This window comes from Cololabis saira, chromosome 22 (genome assembly GCF_033807715.1).
Source record: "Cololabis saira isolate AMF1-May2022 chromosome 22, fColSai1.1, whole genome shotgun sequence".
Lineage (NCBI taxonomy): Eukaryota > Metazoa > Chordata > Actinopteri > Beloniformes > Belonidae > Cololabis > Cololabis saira.
The window spans coordinates 29,711,754-29,728,441 of record NC_084608.1 but is presented as its reverse complement, the minus strand read 5'-3'; the positions used below and the strand labels follow the sequence as shown (position 1 = coordinate 29,728,441).

The following is a 16,688-nucleotide window of genomic DNA, read 5'->3' as shown; positions in this document are numbered from 1 at the left end:
CGGGGCTGATGTCTCGTGTTTGATGCCATTTTTCCTCAACAGGGTCTGGAAATCCCTGCAGGTAAACTCTGTGCCGTTGTCAGACCTGATACACTTTACCTTTCCAAAAGGGGCAGTGTCTGCTAGGAACTTTTCTGTTGCCTGTACCGTATCGCTCTTTTTCTTAAGAAAATACACAAACACTGCGTTTGTATAATCGTCTGTGAAAGACTGCACATATTTGTATCCATCGATAGACTCATTAGCTACTGGACCTGCTAGGTCTGTGTGCACCATCTGTAAAGGAGCCTCTGCTCTTGTATCAGGATCTCTATTTCGGGTTTGTACAAACTTCCCCTGGATACATACCTCACACTCTTGATTTAGCTTATCTGTTTTACCCTTAATCTGCATGCCATCAACCACATTTTGCAATCTTAATACATCCTCATAGTTGCAGTGGCCTAAAATTTCATGCCATGTCTGCATGTCGTGACAGGTGTTACACTTATCACCATCCTCAACCATAGTGTGCAGATAGTACAACTTGTCATGCACATGAATGTTAAATCTGGTACCGTCTTTGTGTGTCAACACGTCTTGTCCTTGTTTGAAGGTGACCACTGCTCCACATGTGGTGGCTGACTTCACCGAAAAGATGTCTTGGGGGTATGTAGGTATAAACAACGCATCTCTCAACGTTGCTTTCCGTTGCTCACCCGTACTGTCGATCAGGAACACCTCTGCATTCCCCTTGCTTTGTGCAACGCCTCTGCACCGGGTACCGTCTGCCAGCTCCACGCAGTGTGTCTCCGACTTGAATGTTTTGTCAAAGCTCTTAAACTTGGCTATGTCAGTAACAATGTGGGAAGTAGCACCGGTGTCAACCAACAGGCCCTTCTCCCTGATGTGGCGCGCTGGCTGCTGCCGAACCCCGATGTCTGCATCCTTGATCCTGAAGGCGTAATCCACTGCTGCTCCAGATCCTTTTCTGCACTCATCTGCGACTTTCCTCGCCCCATCATGTTTATCCTTACGTCTGCAAGTGGTGTCATTGTGGGTCTCACTTTTACAATGACTGCACCATGTCTTTCGTCTGCATGCTTTTGCTCTGTGGCCTTTTATGCCACACTTAAAGCATACAATATCTGCATCTTCATTGTTCCTGTATGGCGCACTTGGCCTGGCGGGCCTTTTTCCCGCTCCCGCCGCCGACTGCATCACGTTGTCACTGGACTCTGCCGTGGTTAACTTTTCAGTATCTTCAAAACTACGCAGCTTTGTTTTGAATTGCGCAAAAGTTATGGCATCCTCATTGTGTGCTATATGTATTGCAAATGGTTTAAAACTTTCCGGTAGTCCCTTTAAAACCATAGCAATCAGTAAACCATCTCCCATTGTCTCACCCGCTTTCCGCAGCGCTGTAATGGCGGCCTCCGCCCTGATGACGTAGTCAGTGACCGTCTCGCTGCTCGTTTTCTGAAGCGATGTCAGCATGGTATACAGGTTGATGATGCAGGGCTTTCCCTCCCCGGCATAATAGTCCCTTAATATTCTCAATGCCTTTCTTTCATCGTCGGGTGCGTCTCTCATAATTAATGAGAGGCTCTTATCATCCAGAAGTTGAATCAGCTCGGCGTACGCGTCCGCGTTTTTTTCACCGTCTGCTGCCACCGCGGCCGCGCCAACAGGTTCTCCCAGGACAGTATTCTTTAGTCCTAATAAGCGCAAATGTCCCAACACTTTCGTCTCCCACAGTTCATACTTGGTTTCATCTACGTCGAACATGAGTCGGGGCTGCCTGCTCGCCCCACGTGGATCCATGATGCTATCTCCTAGCTGTTAGCAAGCTGTCTGTCGCGACTTTCTATCAAGGCAAGGCAAGGCAAGGCAAATTTATTTATATAGCACAATTCAACACAAGGTAATTCAAAGTGCTTTACATTGACATTAAAAGCGGCAAGACATAATAACAAATAGGTAAGAATAAGAAAAGAAGTAAAATAATAAAAAGCACAAGCTGTTAAAAAAATAAAAATAAAAATAAGGGCAGTAGAGTAGAGTACAGCAGGTTTAATTTAAGAGTACACTTCAGTAAACAGTAATGTTTTTAACCCTGATTTAAAGGATCTACAGTTGGAGCAGACCTCAGGTCTACAGGAAGTTTGTTCCACCGGTGAGGAGCAGAATAACTGAACGCTGCCTCACCTTGCTTGGTTCTGGTTCTTGGGACACACAACAAACCAGATCCAGAAGACCTAAGGGCCACTTGCGTTCTGCTTGTCTACATTTCCTTCTCTGTTTTTTAACCAGTGTCGCGTTTCTCCAGGGTGACTTTTTCCTCCCGGACAGAACTTTGGTCTTAATTGGGGCGATAGAATCAATAACAGCCATAACATTGGAGCTGAAACTGTTAACAAGGTCATCAACTACAACTGAGGACAGGGTTGTTGATGGTGTAAAACCCTGGGTGAATAATGCACAGGTGTTATCATTTATATAACGCTTTCTGATTTACCTCTGCTTCACCTTTCATAGGATTGGCAACAGTGGTCATTTTAAACAAAACACAGTAGTGATCAGAGAGAGCAACATCGTTCACCACAACCTCTGAGATATTAAGACCCTTGGAAATAATTAAATCTAAAACATGTCCTCGGTTATGCGTTGAATCTTTGACATGCTGGGAAAGCCCAAAATTATCCAGAATTTTTAAAAGTTCTTTAGCACATCCATCTTTGGGATTATCAACATGAATGTTAAAATCACCCACTAAAACAACACAGTCAAAATCCATGCACATAATTGACAGTAGTCTGGCAAACTCATCAAAAAACCTTGCATCATATTTGGGTGGTCTGTAGATGGTCACTAAGATTGCTCGACAGGGGGATTTTAACTGAATGGCAACATATTCAAAGGAATCAAATTGACCATAAGACATTTTCTTACATTGGAAGCTGTCCTTGAACAGAGAGGCAAATCCGCCTCCTCTCCTATGTGTTCTTGCTTCACTAAAGAAACTAAAATTCTGGGGTGTTGACTCAATAAGAACTGCTGCACTATTATCCTGACTTAACCAAGTTTCAGTTAAAAACATAAAATCAAGGTTGTGCTCGTTAATAAAATCATTGATTAAGAAAGATTTCCCAACCAGAGACCTGATATTTAAAAGGGCTAAATGTACATGTAAATCCTTAACAGGAGACACTTGTGAGATTCGAGGATGACATGCTATACTCAACAGATTAGCAGATTTAACTGAACTTTTTTCATTTCTCACCAGTTTGATATGTTTTTTGTTACCTATCATCACAGGGATAGAGAAAGCTGATTTAACTCCATGGGGCCCAGACTTTTCCCGGGACAGAACAATGTTAACATTGACATCACAGCCTGGACCCGGCACATATCAGACATCACAGATATGGTAGTTCAGAGGAGGTGGGGGGGGGGCGGTGACTTTTGGTTGACCGCGGTTTCCGGAGTGGTGGTTTGGGAGGGGTTGGGTGATGTGTGGGGTCAAACAAAGGATTTTGGCGTGGTGTTAGTTGTAATCCAATATTCACCAACTTGTTCATCCTGTCAGTAAATTCCAGAAGTGGGGACTCCTGACTCCCTGGAGAGCTGGGTGGGCTCTGGGGGGGTGAGGATTTGGTGTTTCCTGTTGGGCCTGAGGGAGACTCCCCCTGTTGCGGTGATGATGATGATGATGATGATGATGATGATGATGATGATGATGATGATGATGATGATGATGATCATCAGCAATAAAACATCAAAAAAGAACTCTTCCCGGAGTTGCTGCTGGGCCCATAACCTGTTGAGCTTTGCAGCTTCACCAGCGTTGAACTCGGAGGCAAAAATTGACGGAGGCAAAAATTGTCTTCAGCCGCTCTGGCATATTTATTCAGACACTCGTAATAATACAACCTTCTTCTGTCGTGAACTCAGAACAACTGAACAGAACAGGACGGCGCCTTGTCTGTGCGTGACCCACGTGATGACGCAGCATGAGCCCTTGGCCTGTACACTGGCGCCTCACAGTGGTACAAATAAAACACTGCATCAATTACACTTTATCAACTGAGTACACACATAACAGATTATTCTTAACACAAATTAAGACATTTAAATGCCTTATTTTAGCAAAAATGGAATTTAAGACTTTTTAAGGATGAGACTGCATGGATGAGGCCAGACTATCTATCACTCGAGAGGGACTTCGCCGTTGATAAGAGCAAAGTGATTAAAAGGTTTGCGGCGATGAAGAACCTGCTGATGGTTCGGAAATAGTTCGGATTTGAAAAAGTTTTAAAATTAAAGTTTTTTCATTTTGGATCGTTCAATGTGCTACCCCTCACCCCAGATGGAAATATTTTTTGTTGTGGTTCTCTGCCCATCGCTGGATGAAACCATCATTGGTAAGCTGTCATAATATTAATTATTTCTGATAACATTGTCATAATGCTGGATATATGGCCTTTCCTATATTGTTTGTTGCTGTTTGACCGCCGTGTCGCTCGGTCAGTGTTAAATACATGTCGTCGCCAGGGGCGGAGCAGGGGTCCCAGCCCAGGGGGGGCGAGAAGCATTCTATTTTTTTTTTTTTTTTTACCTTGTCTGCACACATATTATTGATTGATACCATGACGGTAGAAACCAAAAGTGTATATATGTGCATTATTACTATATGTAATATATACATATATATACGCACACATATGCGTACACATACATAAATATACACATACAAACCCAGTGTTGTTTTTTTTTTTTTTTTTTTTTTTTTTGGGGGGGTGGGTCGACTTTCTATCTCATAATTTCGACTTTCTATCCCATAATTTCGACTTTCTATCTCATAATTATGACTTTCTATCTCATAATTTCGACTTTCTATCTCATAATTATGACTTTCTATCTCCTAATTTTGACTTTCTATCTCATAATTATGACTTTCCATCTCCTAATTTCGACTTTCTATCTCATAATTATGACTTTCTATCTCATAATTTTGACTTTCTATCTCATAAATATGACTTATCGTGGGGATATTTTTGAAACATTATGAAACTTCCACTCTCTCACTCAGAACCATGAACCCCCCGGGACTCTGGGACATGCACAATAGTTCCTAGGTAGCTGTTTTTAACTTGTACAAATGACATTCTCTATTCTATTCTATTCTATTCTATTCTATTCTATTCTAGCAGAAAACTCCAGGATGTTCATTAAAAGGTGAACATGTCAGAGGAACAACCAGGAACCAACATCATGGATATAATAGAACTTTAAAACATATTTTATATATAAGTCCAGATACCAGTGATGACCCACATGAACCTGATGACAAAGTTGATATTTGAAGAACTTTCTTTTTGTTCAGATTACAGGACTGCGGTATGTCAAAGATCAGCTGTTCTTCTCTGGGCTCAGCTCTGAAGTCCAACCCCTCCCATCTGGAACATCTGGACCTGAGTCTGAACAACCTGCAGGATTCGGGAGTTAAACATCTGTGTGGTTTCCTGGAGAGTCCAGACTGCAGACTGGAGACTCTGAGGTCAGACATGTTTTAGTTGTGTGTTCAGATGAATCTGATGTGAAAGTTGTGTTGACACTAACCTGCAGACATCAGGCTGATCTCCTGCTGATCCACACTGACCATCTTACTGCTCTGGTTTCTTCTTCTCTGGTGTCTTTGTTCAGATTGCAGGACTGCGGTCTGTCAAAGATCAGCTGTTCTTCTCTGGTCTCAGCTCTGAAGTCCAACCCCTCCCATCTAGAACATCTGGACCTGAGTCTGAACAAGCTCCAGGATTCAGGAGTGAAACATCTGTGTGGTTTTCTGGAGAGTCCAGACTGCAGACTGGAGAATCTGAGGTCAGTTCACAGATTTAAAACATCGTAGACGCTTTGAAAAGTCCGTCCAAACGGATCCTCCACAAACACAGATGAAACTAAGGAGTGTGCTCAGTCAGAGACGTCTTCAGGAGATTATTCCTGAAAACAGCTACAAACTTCTAGAAAGACTTTCTAGTGACTCTGTAACACTCAGTTCCCTTTAGAGGTTAATATAGTATAATTAATTTAATTAAACATGTCCAGAAGTGTATTTCTCTCTTCTCTTCTGGAAGAGATGTGTGATGATTTAAAGTGTAAAAGTTGGAGATGAAGTTTAAAGTGCAGTCTGAGTGGAAGTGTAGGGCCTCTCCAGTGGATGTGACCAGAACGAGGTTCTGACCTGAGTTCTTTGAACCTTCCGAAAACTTGGGGTTCCTTCAATAAAGTCAACAGAATTCACCTGATGTGCACCTTTAACTAATATAGTCTTTCACTATGAGGGACTCTTCAATCATGAATTCCTGTTCTTCAACATACAATTACAAGTAATTCAATGTCTCTGAATAATAATAATAATAATAATGACTTGGATTTATATAGCGCTCTTCTAGGCACCCAGAGCGCTTTACAGAGATCATTATTCATTCATACACATTCTCACCAGTGGTGGTAAACTACATTTGTAGCCACAGCTGCCCTGGGGCAGACTGACGGAAGCGTGGCTGCCATATCGCGCCTAACGGCCCCTCCGACCACCACCAACATTCATACACATTCAAACACATTCACACGGGGCAAGGTGGGTAAGGTGTCTTGCCTAAGGACACTACGACAGCAAACTGGGACAGAGCGGGATTCGAACCGCCGACCTTCCAATCATTGGACGACCCGCTCTACCACCTGAGCTACTGCCGCCCCCTCTGAACTTACTTTTCATTCACTTTTATACTTTATTCCAAATGTTATACTGATATCTTTAAACCATTAAACGCCAAATTACTGCCAATTTGCATTAACTACTTAAATGATCAAAAGTAGTGAATAAACACATGTCGAGAAAATTATAAAACTTTTATTTAAAGAAAACAGAAATAGCAGTTAAATATTGCTTTCAAAACTATTCAGAAACACTTCCAACCATCAGGATGATAAAAGCATTCAGAATGGTCTCCATCAAACTCTAATCCTTTGGGCCCAGATAATTAACTTATAACACTAACTAGAGGTCTACTGAACACTAACTAGAGGTTTACTGAACACTAACTTTTAAAGGTGGAGGTGGTGTCAGCTTCCTGAACCGGAACTGGAAGTTGTTTCCATAGTAACGGTTCCTGGTACCAGAAGACCTGTCCTCCAGATCTTCATGTGGATCATCTAGGAACTACGAGTAAACCTGTACTCTGAGAACGGAGAACTCTGTTAGGAACATGAGGAACTATCAGGTCCTGCAAATATCGTGGAGTTAGGCCGTTTTGGACTTTATACGTTGTTCTCCACCAGGAAAGGGTGTCGTAGCCTTCTCCAGGTGGGTGGAGAAGTCCTACCTCAGGTGGAGGAGTTCAAGTATCTCGGGGTCTTGTTCACGAGTGGGGGAACGATGGAGCGTGAGATTGACAGACGGATCGGTGTAACGTCCGCAGTTATGCGGTCGATGTACCGGACCGTCGTGGTGAAGAGGGAGCTGAGTTGAAAGGCGAAGCTCTCGATTTACCAGTCAATCTACGCACCTACCCTCACCTATGGTCATGAACTTTGGGTAGTGACCGAAAGGACAAGATCGCGGATACAAGCGGCCGAGATGAGTTTCCTCCGCAGGGTGGCTGGACGCTCCCTTAGAGATGAGTTTCCTCCGCAGGGTGGCTGGACGCTCCCTTAGAGATAGGGTGAGCAGTTCGGTCACCCGGGAGGAGCTCGGAGTCGAGCCGCTGCTCCTTCACATTGAGAGGAGTCAGCTGAGGTGGCTTGGGCATCTTTATCGGATCCTCCTGGACGCCTCCCTAGGGAGGTGTTCCAGGCATGTCCCTCCTCCCTAGGGAGGTGTTACAGGCATGTCCCTCCTCCCTAGGAAGGTGTTACAGGCATGTCCCTCCTCCCTAGGGAGGTGTTCCAGGCATGTCCCTCCGGGAGGAGACCCCGGGGAAGACCCAGGACACGCTGGAGAGACTATGTCTCTCGGCTGGCCTGGGAACGCCTCGGACTCCCCTCGGAAGAGCTGGAGGAAGAGATGGAGGAAGAGTTGGAGGAAGTGTCTGGGGTGAAGGAAGTCTGGGCATCTCTGCTGAGACTGCTGCCCCCGCGACCCAGGAACGGATAAGTGGAAGAAAATGGATGGCTGGATGGACTTAATACGCAAGTAATAACATATTAATTGGATTCCAAATTTTACGGGGACCAGTGGAGTGAGGCCAGTACCGGAGAGATGTGGTCTCTCTTCTTAATTTTTCTCAACCAGAGAAAAAACATTTTTGAGTAGTCGGGCCGTGGTCTATCAAACACGTGGATGATTTAGCTCTATTGACGACTGAGGTCAGCTCGGGGAGGTCTACAGGATCGAAGCAGTCTAGAGCAGTGGTTCCCAACCTTTCCCAACTCAGGGCCCACTTTTATGTCTCAAAAATATCTCCAACCCCATAAATACAAAAGCCATACAATGTGTTCTCAGAGCACTATTTTATTGAAAATTGAACATAAAGGACTGAACTGAATACAGGAGAAACATGTTGGAAGCTCCACAGTCACTAACACAGCACCTGTAACATGTTGCAACACCTTCAGTATTACAGTTTTCAAGGAGCTGTCCACACACACACACACACACACACACACACACACACACACACACACACACACACACACACACACACACACACACACACACACACACACACACACACACACACACACACACATCAAGGAGCTGTCCATCAGCACCACACAGATGTCAGAAATGACAAGCAAGGGGCTGTCTGTAACAGGCTAATTAACAAATGATTAATGAATAACGGTATCCTTCAACAATGGAAAAATGCATTCTCATAACAATTTGACATCCAATATCAGATCCAAACAAAATCCAAATATCAGAAGAAAATCCATTAAATCGATAGGGTTACAAATAAACACAAACCCAATATAAAGATGATGTAAAGATGACCAAGAAGATGTCCAAAAAAATCCCAGCGCCAAGTACTCAGCACTGTACTTTCTCCAACCTCTTCTTTTTTGTTTGACGGCGGGGAGATCACCCGTCAATTCACCATCAGTCTCTTGTCTCTTTTTAATTCTCCCTGTTGCTAGCCAGCTATCCATCTTTATATTCCAGTTTCAGGTATCAGCATCAAACGTAAATAAGTCAAGTGCAATGCAGTCCTGCTGGAAAGTGGTCCGACCGATGACAACAAAAGTTCCTATCGCTCATTTGCTTGTCACGTGTCTAATACTTGGAAGAAAAACAAAACAAAATAATGAAAATAATATTTAAACATTTTTAATATCATTTTAAACATAACTGAGTTTTAACATTTAAAACATTATTCTGTATTTTTTTTATATAATTATATCCCCATCCCCACAAAAACCCTACTTTTTTGCAAATGATTTGGGGGCCCACTTGCAATACCTCCGTGGCCCACCAGGGGGCCGCGGCCCACAGGTTGGGAATCACTGGTCTAGAGTCAAGTCAGAGCCTAGGGAAGTCGCTAAAGCTGAAGAAACACCCACAGCGGCTACCGGGTCGTCCTGGTTGATTTCTACTCTGATCCTAATATTTTACTGCTAAAGAAGCTCATAAAGTCGTCACTACTGAGAGCTGCAGGAAGCTTGGCTCAACAGACTTGTGTCTCTTTGTCAGCCTGGCTACAGCGCTGAACAGACAACGTGGGTTATTTTTATTATCCTCTATCCACGATGAGTAATGAGCTGTTCTAGCTGTGTGAAGGGCTTTTTTTATGGACTAGACGTTTTCCATGCACAATAAGAGTCTACAGACTTACAAAAGAACCCCTTCCTTTCTATTTTACACACTTTTTGTACCAAATACCAAAACATTATTGCTGATCAAGGACTTCTTAACATTTCAACTTCAGAGCTGTTTAACTATGAACTTATTTACACAAATGTGTTTTCTGAAACATTTATTTCAACACGGTTACGGAAGTCATCAGCTGTTTATTCTTCATTCAGGTTGGAGGGCTGCTGGTTGTCAGAGATCAGCTGTTCTTCTCTGGTCTCAGCTCTGAAGTCCAACCCCTCCCACCTGAAACATCTGGACCTGAGCTGGAACCAACTGCAGGATTCAGGAGTGAAACATCTGTGTGGTTTCCTGGAGAGTCCAGACTGCAGACTGGAGACTCTGAGGTCTGACATGTTTTAGTTGTGTGTTCAGATGAATCTGATGTGAAAGTTGTGTTGACACTAATCTGCAGACATCAGGCTGATCTCCTGCTGATCCACACTGACCATCAGGCTGATCTCCTGCTGATCCACACTGACCATCTTACTGCTCTGGTTTCTCTTCTCTGGTGTCTTTGTGCAGCTTGCAGTGCTGCGGTCTGTCAGGGATCAGCTGTTCTTCTCTGGTCTCAGCTCTGAAGTCCAACCCCTCCCATCTGAAACATCTGGACCTGAGATTCAACAACAAGCTGCAGGCTGCAGATGTGGAGCAGCTGTCTGGTCTGGTGGAGAGTCCAGACTACCAGCTGCAGACTCTCAGGTCGGTTCTGACTGGAGCTTTTGGATTTTCTTGGAGATTTTGGTCTCCTCAAACAGAGAAGACTCCGTCAGTCCAGGTGAAGGTGTTTCAGGTCGTCTGAACCTCCTGCTGGTTTTTGGTCACATTTCATGTGAAACCTGCTGTCTGTTCTGTTAGAACCACACGCACCTCACCGTCACACATGTGTGTTCTGTTAGAACCACACACACCTCACCGTCACACATGTGTGTTCTGTTAGAACCACACACACCTCACCGTCACACATGTGTGTTCTGTTAGAACCACACACACCTCACCGTCACACATGTGTGTTCTGTTGGAACCACACACACCTCACCGTCACACATGTGTGTTCTGTTGGAACTAGGGGTGGGACGATACGGGTAAGTCCTGATTCGATACTTTGGCGATATGTGGCCCAGGATATCGATAATATCACGATATTTTCGATATTCGATATATCGATATATCGATATATCGGTAAGAGCGATATATCACGATATATGGGACTGAAAAAGAAAAAATACCTATAAAAAGGAAAACGTATGTAGTTATGCATTTATTCAATGCCAAAACTTCATACAAGAAAGTGCATTTGTATATTTCCTCACTGTCTCCTAGGCTTGTAAATGTAAACACTGTACAGCTGGACAAATTAAAGTGCATGAACATTAATAACATGTTTTATATAAACCAGGACAGTGCACTGCTTTGTATCTAATACTGAAAAGTCAGTAAGCAACTTAATTTTGCACAGTACCTCACTGCCTCCTAGGGCTGGGTATCTATTCAAATGTCAAGAATTGATCCGATTCTTAAGATTCAGAATCGATTATCACTATCACCATTTGATTCGATTTGATCTGATATTGATGTGGATTAGTGTTATTAAAAAAAATGTTTGCGCTGTTGCCTGAATTATATGACTGTAAAATAACTAGTGAAATAATAATTTCACAAATAATTATTGTGAAATAACTAAGAAATAAATAACTCAAATAGGCTTTTCAATATCCCTTCTTTTCCAATATCCTTTTAGCCTGTCTAATTTATTCTGTCACCACACACACATATTGCAAGGAAGCATCAGGCATTTTTCACTCATGTCATGACAAACTGTATCTGACAACAGAAGAAACCAAATAAGCTATAATAAATATAAATAATATGAACTTCATTGAACTAATATAACATTTTGAAATTTAAGCTGAAATATCCAAAGCACTGAACACTGGTTTTGCACGGGTGGGCGTGTGTCTGAGTGTGTCCGTGTCCGTGTGTAAAGGCTGATTTATGGTTCCGCGTTACACCAACGCAGATTTACGCCGTAGGGTACGCGTCGCCGCGTACGCGTCGCCGCGTACCCTACGGCGTAGGCTCTGCGTTTGTGTAACGCGGAACCATAAATCAAGCTTAACGTGTCTGGTGATTCAATGATCTGCAAGTTTTCCCAGCACACGGTTGACTGGACACGGAAGGATACGAGCGAGGATCACTTACAGAGTGAAAAGCATAAACGTTACAACACAAAAAGACTGAGGATCATTTACTTTAACGGCGTCTGTAATAGGTGGAATCATTTTGTATTACAGTACGACGCGCTCTCCTCACGTGGAGCGCAAGCGGGGTCCGTTTACAACGCAGCAGGTTGTCTGTGCGAGCGGAGATTAACGCACATGGCAGTTTAAACACCGGCTCAAACAGCAAGTAACTTCCAGCATTAACAGTGCTGCTCAGCCCGCTGTCTGTACGGAGTAAACTTTGGTTCTGTATTTTCTGAGCTGGTTTCTCAGCGGCCGCTTCCACATGTTTGTTTTGCTCACGAGGGCAGCGGGGGCGGGCGGGGCAGAGCTTGAACAATAGTGCGGTGACAACCGCGTAAACCATTATGTGTGTTGTAATAAAATATCGATATTAGCCGACAGTATATCGATTATTTATTGAAACAGAGAGCACAACAATATATCGAAATATCGATTTTTTTTCCCACCCCTAGTTGGAACCACACACACCTCACCGTCACACATGTGTGTTCCTGCTGTCAGGAAGCAGCTCAAGGTCCAGACAGAACCAGACAGAACTGAGTCACATATTCATGTTTAAATCCTCTATGAAAGCTCATCTCTGACGGAGACAGACCCCCCTGAAGACACAGACCACACACGTCCTGAAGGAAGACGGGTTTCTGCTGACGGCTAACAAACTAACATGTTGTTCAGGTTTCAGGGACTGGGCTGGAATGACGGCTGACCAGGAGTAAAGAACCCTCATCTAAATAATTATTGATCCAAATAGGAATCAGAGGGACCAGGAGAGGGAGATGGGGACCGTGCAGGGACGGGCCACCGGTCCAGAGACCAGGACGGTCTGTACTTCGGTTAGTGTGAGGCAGAAGACGGATCCAGGAACAGCGGGCCAGGGTCAGAACCCAAGACAGGCAGATAAGCTCAGACAGACGTAGCGATCAGGGCTGGACCTGAAACAGGTCCAAGGACACAGATCCGGTCCAGCATAGCAGTCCCAGGAGAACTGCTGGAGACCGGTATCTGCAGGGAGACCACAAACCCACTCTGGTGAGAGTGAGAGCTGCAGACGGTTTAAATAGAAGAGGAAGAGGTGAGGATGATGAGGGTGATCAGCTGGCAGGAAACTCTTCATCTCCCTCCAGAAGGTTCTTCATGGACCGCTGTAGTCGCTGTGAGGTTTGGGTTTGTCGGTACCGCCGTATCTCTTTACAGCAGACGTTCTCCTCCGGGCTCCGCGCTGTTGCACATTCACTGCAGGTGCACCGTCCCACGTGTGAACATATTGTAAAGTAAAAGTGTTGCTTGAGTCAACAATGGAAGCGTCCAACAGTTCTCTCAGTCAGCAGCTCCCCGGTCCAGAACTCATGAGTGACGTTCAGAAGCTTCCTGCAGCCGTTGTTGTCCTGGTTCTGGAGGAACGGAGACAAACGCTCGTTGATAAACTGGTCTCCACGCCAGAACCAGCACCACGCAGGTTTTCCCATCAGCCTTTAACACGTGTGGCGTCTGTGGAGGGAGGAGCAGCAGAGGCTGCAGAGAGCAGCAGGAGGAAAGAAGCAACAGGAAGTAACATTAGTCTGTCAATCAACACCACTCTGATCATCCCAACCTTTATTCCATGAAAATAGATGTTATCTGTAATAAGTAGATACAGTTGTGATCCAGTGAAACGACCAGCAGCTCTTCCTGCTGCTGCTCCCTCAGACAGTCGACACCAGATCCTGGAGCAGAAGATGTTCAGCATCGTTATGTCAGATATCACATCTCACAATCAACAAGACCAAACTGCTGCTTTCCTTCATGAAGATGCTCCAAACACTGTAAAATAAGTCACATCTGTGACTCCGCCGAGCTAAAAGTAAGACGTATAATCAGCTGAGAGAGTCAAATGTAGTTTTGAACAACAAAGTACTGTACTTTGTTTACTTTCAGGAATATTGTTGAATAGTGTTTAATACTCTTATTACTATCAGTGAGATGATGCAGGTCCTGTATGGAGTTCTCCAGAACCTCTTCTCCTCCTACGATCACTTCTGTTTGATTGTGATAAGTCTGTCATTTGTGTTTCATCCTTTATTAACAGAAATATGATGAAATAATTAAATAATTCTGATAGAAATACCAAAACATTGATAAATGCTGAATTTGATGGCAGTAACAGAACCAGTAAAAGTCCAGTCCTGCATTCCCAAGTCCATACAGTCTCCATGATCCCCCGATAGTAATCAGAGTACTCACCACTACTCTAGAATACTTTGTTAACACATTCCTGATAGTAAACGTAGTACTTTGTTGGCTGTCGTTAAAAATGATCATCTGATCAAAGAGAAGATCCGGTATCTCCGTTCTGCGTTTAATGTGGAAGCTTCAAGAATCCTGACAGACGTGTTTCTGAACTGTGGAGTTTCTGAGTGAACATGAGGGAAGATCCTGGAAACGCCAGGCAGAAAGAACCGGGCCAGGATTTGGACCAGGAACCTTGTGACTGTGAAGCTCCAGTGTTGCCCACCACACCCCCCTGAACGGAGGAGGAGAAAACACTCATCTAGATGTTTATCTGTGTTTTATTCTTTCTCCAGGTGGGAGCGCTGCAGTTTGTCAGAGATCAGATGTGATGATCTGGTCTCAGCTCTGGAGTCCAACCCGTCTGATCTGGAACATCTGGACCTGAGTGAGAAGGAGCTGCAGGATTCAGATGTGAAGCAGCTGTGTGGTTTCCTGGATGGTCCAGACTGCAGACTGGAGACTCTGAGGTTTGTTCTTTGACTGAAGTTGTAACAGTTGTGAGTTCTGTTCTTCGGTGTGGACGGCCACCCATAGGTGGTGTTTTCCTCACCTGGATCGTTAGTGCTAAGCCATGTCACCAGTCCACTTATTGTGTGTGTGTGTGTGTGTGGGCGTGTGAGTGTATGCACATGTGTATGAGTGTGAGTGAGGGTGTGTGTATGCGTGGGGGGTGGGGTCGTATGGGATGTTTTAAATTGTACTTTTGATTGTTATTTTATCTCTGTATGTAAAGCAAAGGACGAGGGGCTTCAGGAGGAGCCATCAGCTGTCTCCTGGGCTGGTCCTCATATAGGGAGAGTGTCACAAAGCAGCTCTCCCACCGGCTGCTGGAGGCGACTGCTTCTGCTTATACGAGTCAGGGTTTGCAGCCGCCTGTGGGCTTGCGTGCCCACTGGACTCGGAGCCTGGCGGCATCCTGGTTCTGATTCAGGGGAGTTTCTGTCCGGGACATCTGTGCTGCGGCGAGTCTCACTTTAGTCCGTTTCTCTATGCTGGACGTCTCCGCTCCTTCACGTACGCTTCTGTTGTCCTGATGTCGTCCACACGGGATATCTAAGGTAGGTGGTGCTACCTGCAGTGGACGGACACGTTTCACCAGCCAATCAGGATTGATGTAATGAGATTAAAGCAGCGGGGCATCCCATAGTGAGACATCTCACTCATATTACTCAGAGAACCGGGGTTATGGAAATAACATAAAGTTTCTTCTTCTCTGGTGTCTTTGTTCAGGTTGGAGAGCTGCGGTCTGTCAGGGATCAGCTGTTCTTCTCTGGTCTCAGCTCTGAAGTCCAACCCCTCCCATCTGAAACATCTGGACCTGAGTTTCCACTACAACCTGCAGGATTCAGGAGTGAAACATCTGTGTGGTTTCCTGGAGAGTCCAGACTGCAGACTGGAGACTCTGAGGTCAGACATGTTTTAGTTTTGTGTTCAGATGAATCTGATGTGAAAGTTGTGTTGACACTAACCTGCAGACATCAGGCTGATCTCCTGCTGATCCACACTGACCATCTTACTGCTCTGGTTGTCTTTCATCATATATCATATATTTCACTCGATGTCTCATTATGGGATGCCCCGCTGCATTAACCTCATTACACCAATGCTGATTGGCTGGTGAAACGTGTCCGTCCACCGCAGGTAGGTGGATGAGGTGGCGGCTCACGGAGAGACGCCCTCTCAGCAGCAGGAGCCCGGTCCCCGGGGCTGCTCCGCATGCCTCCCATGGAGCCACTGGTTGCAGCTTCCAGGCAGCCGGCTGTCAGCAGTTCCTCCAGGAGCCCCGGCGGTGTCCTCCAGGAGCCCCGGCCTGCCGTCCAAGTCTGACCGTCTTCAGTCGGCCCCGACTGGAACGCCGTACGAGGCGGCTGCGCTTTCGGCCAGAGTCCTCAATGTCCTCTCCCTGCTCACAGCGTCACCGGGCGAGTCCCATCCTCTCTGACCCACGGGGTCCCATGGGGTCCGTCCTGTCCAGGAAGGTGGTTACTATCCTTCTTAGTGTCCAGCAGGAGTGATATTGTCCTTCTTGCAGGACCTGGTTGACAAACGGAAAGCCTTCTCCACGGTGGATTTTACTTGCAGCTATCGCCGCCTGTCACGTGGGCTTTGGGAAGGAAACAGCGAGCAGCACCCGCTGGTTTCTGTTTTCTGAAGGAGCTTCTCCCCGTGTCCAGACCACTGGTACCACCATGGGATCTGGCTGTGGTTCTGGATGGGCTTAAGGCCCCCCTTTGAGCCCCTGGAGGGGGCAGACGTGGAACACGTGTCTCTGAAGGCCGTGTTGTTGCTGGCGCTGGCGTCGGCTAAGCGGGTTAGTGACATCCACGTGCTTTCGGTGCAGCCGT

General features: G+C 45.2%; 2 protein-coding genes across 3 annotated transcripts in view; both read left to right on the top strand.

Annotated features, from left to right (window-relative positions):
* LOC133422950 (NACHT, LRR and PYD domains-containing protein 14-like) overlaps positions 1-15,685 on the top strand; it is a 28,699-nt gene extending 13,014 nt beyond the window's left edge. Inside the window, exons 8-14 of one of the 2 annotated variants that reach the window (XM_061713012.1) lie at positions 5,366-5,539; positions 5,686-5,859; positions 10,003-10,176; positions 10,355-10,531; positions 14,637-14,810; positions 15,077-15,401; positions 15,574-15,685. In XM_061713012.1, the coding sequence (XP_061568996.1) occupies positions 5,366-5,539; positions 5,686-5,859; positions 10,003-10,176; positions 10,355-10,531; positions 14,637-14,810; positions 15,077-15,269 (1,066 nt within the window). In that variant the 3' untranslated portion in view covers positions 15,270-15,401; positions 15,574-15,685. The remainder of the gene's footprint in view (positions 1-5,365; positions 5,540-5,685; positions 5,860-10,002; positions 10,177-10,354; positions 10,532-14,636; positions 14,811-15,076; positions 15,402-15,573) is intronic. The other variant, XM_061713013.1, reaches the window with a different exon arrangement.
* Positions 1-16,688, top strand: part of LOC133422945 (NACHT, LRR and PYD domains-containing protein 14-like) — a 471,822-nt gene that overhangs the window by 191,623 nt on the left and 263,511 nt on the right. The window lies entirely within an intron of this gene.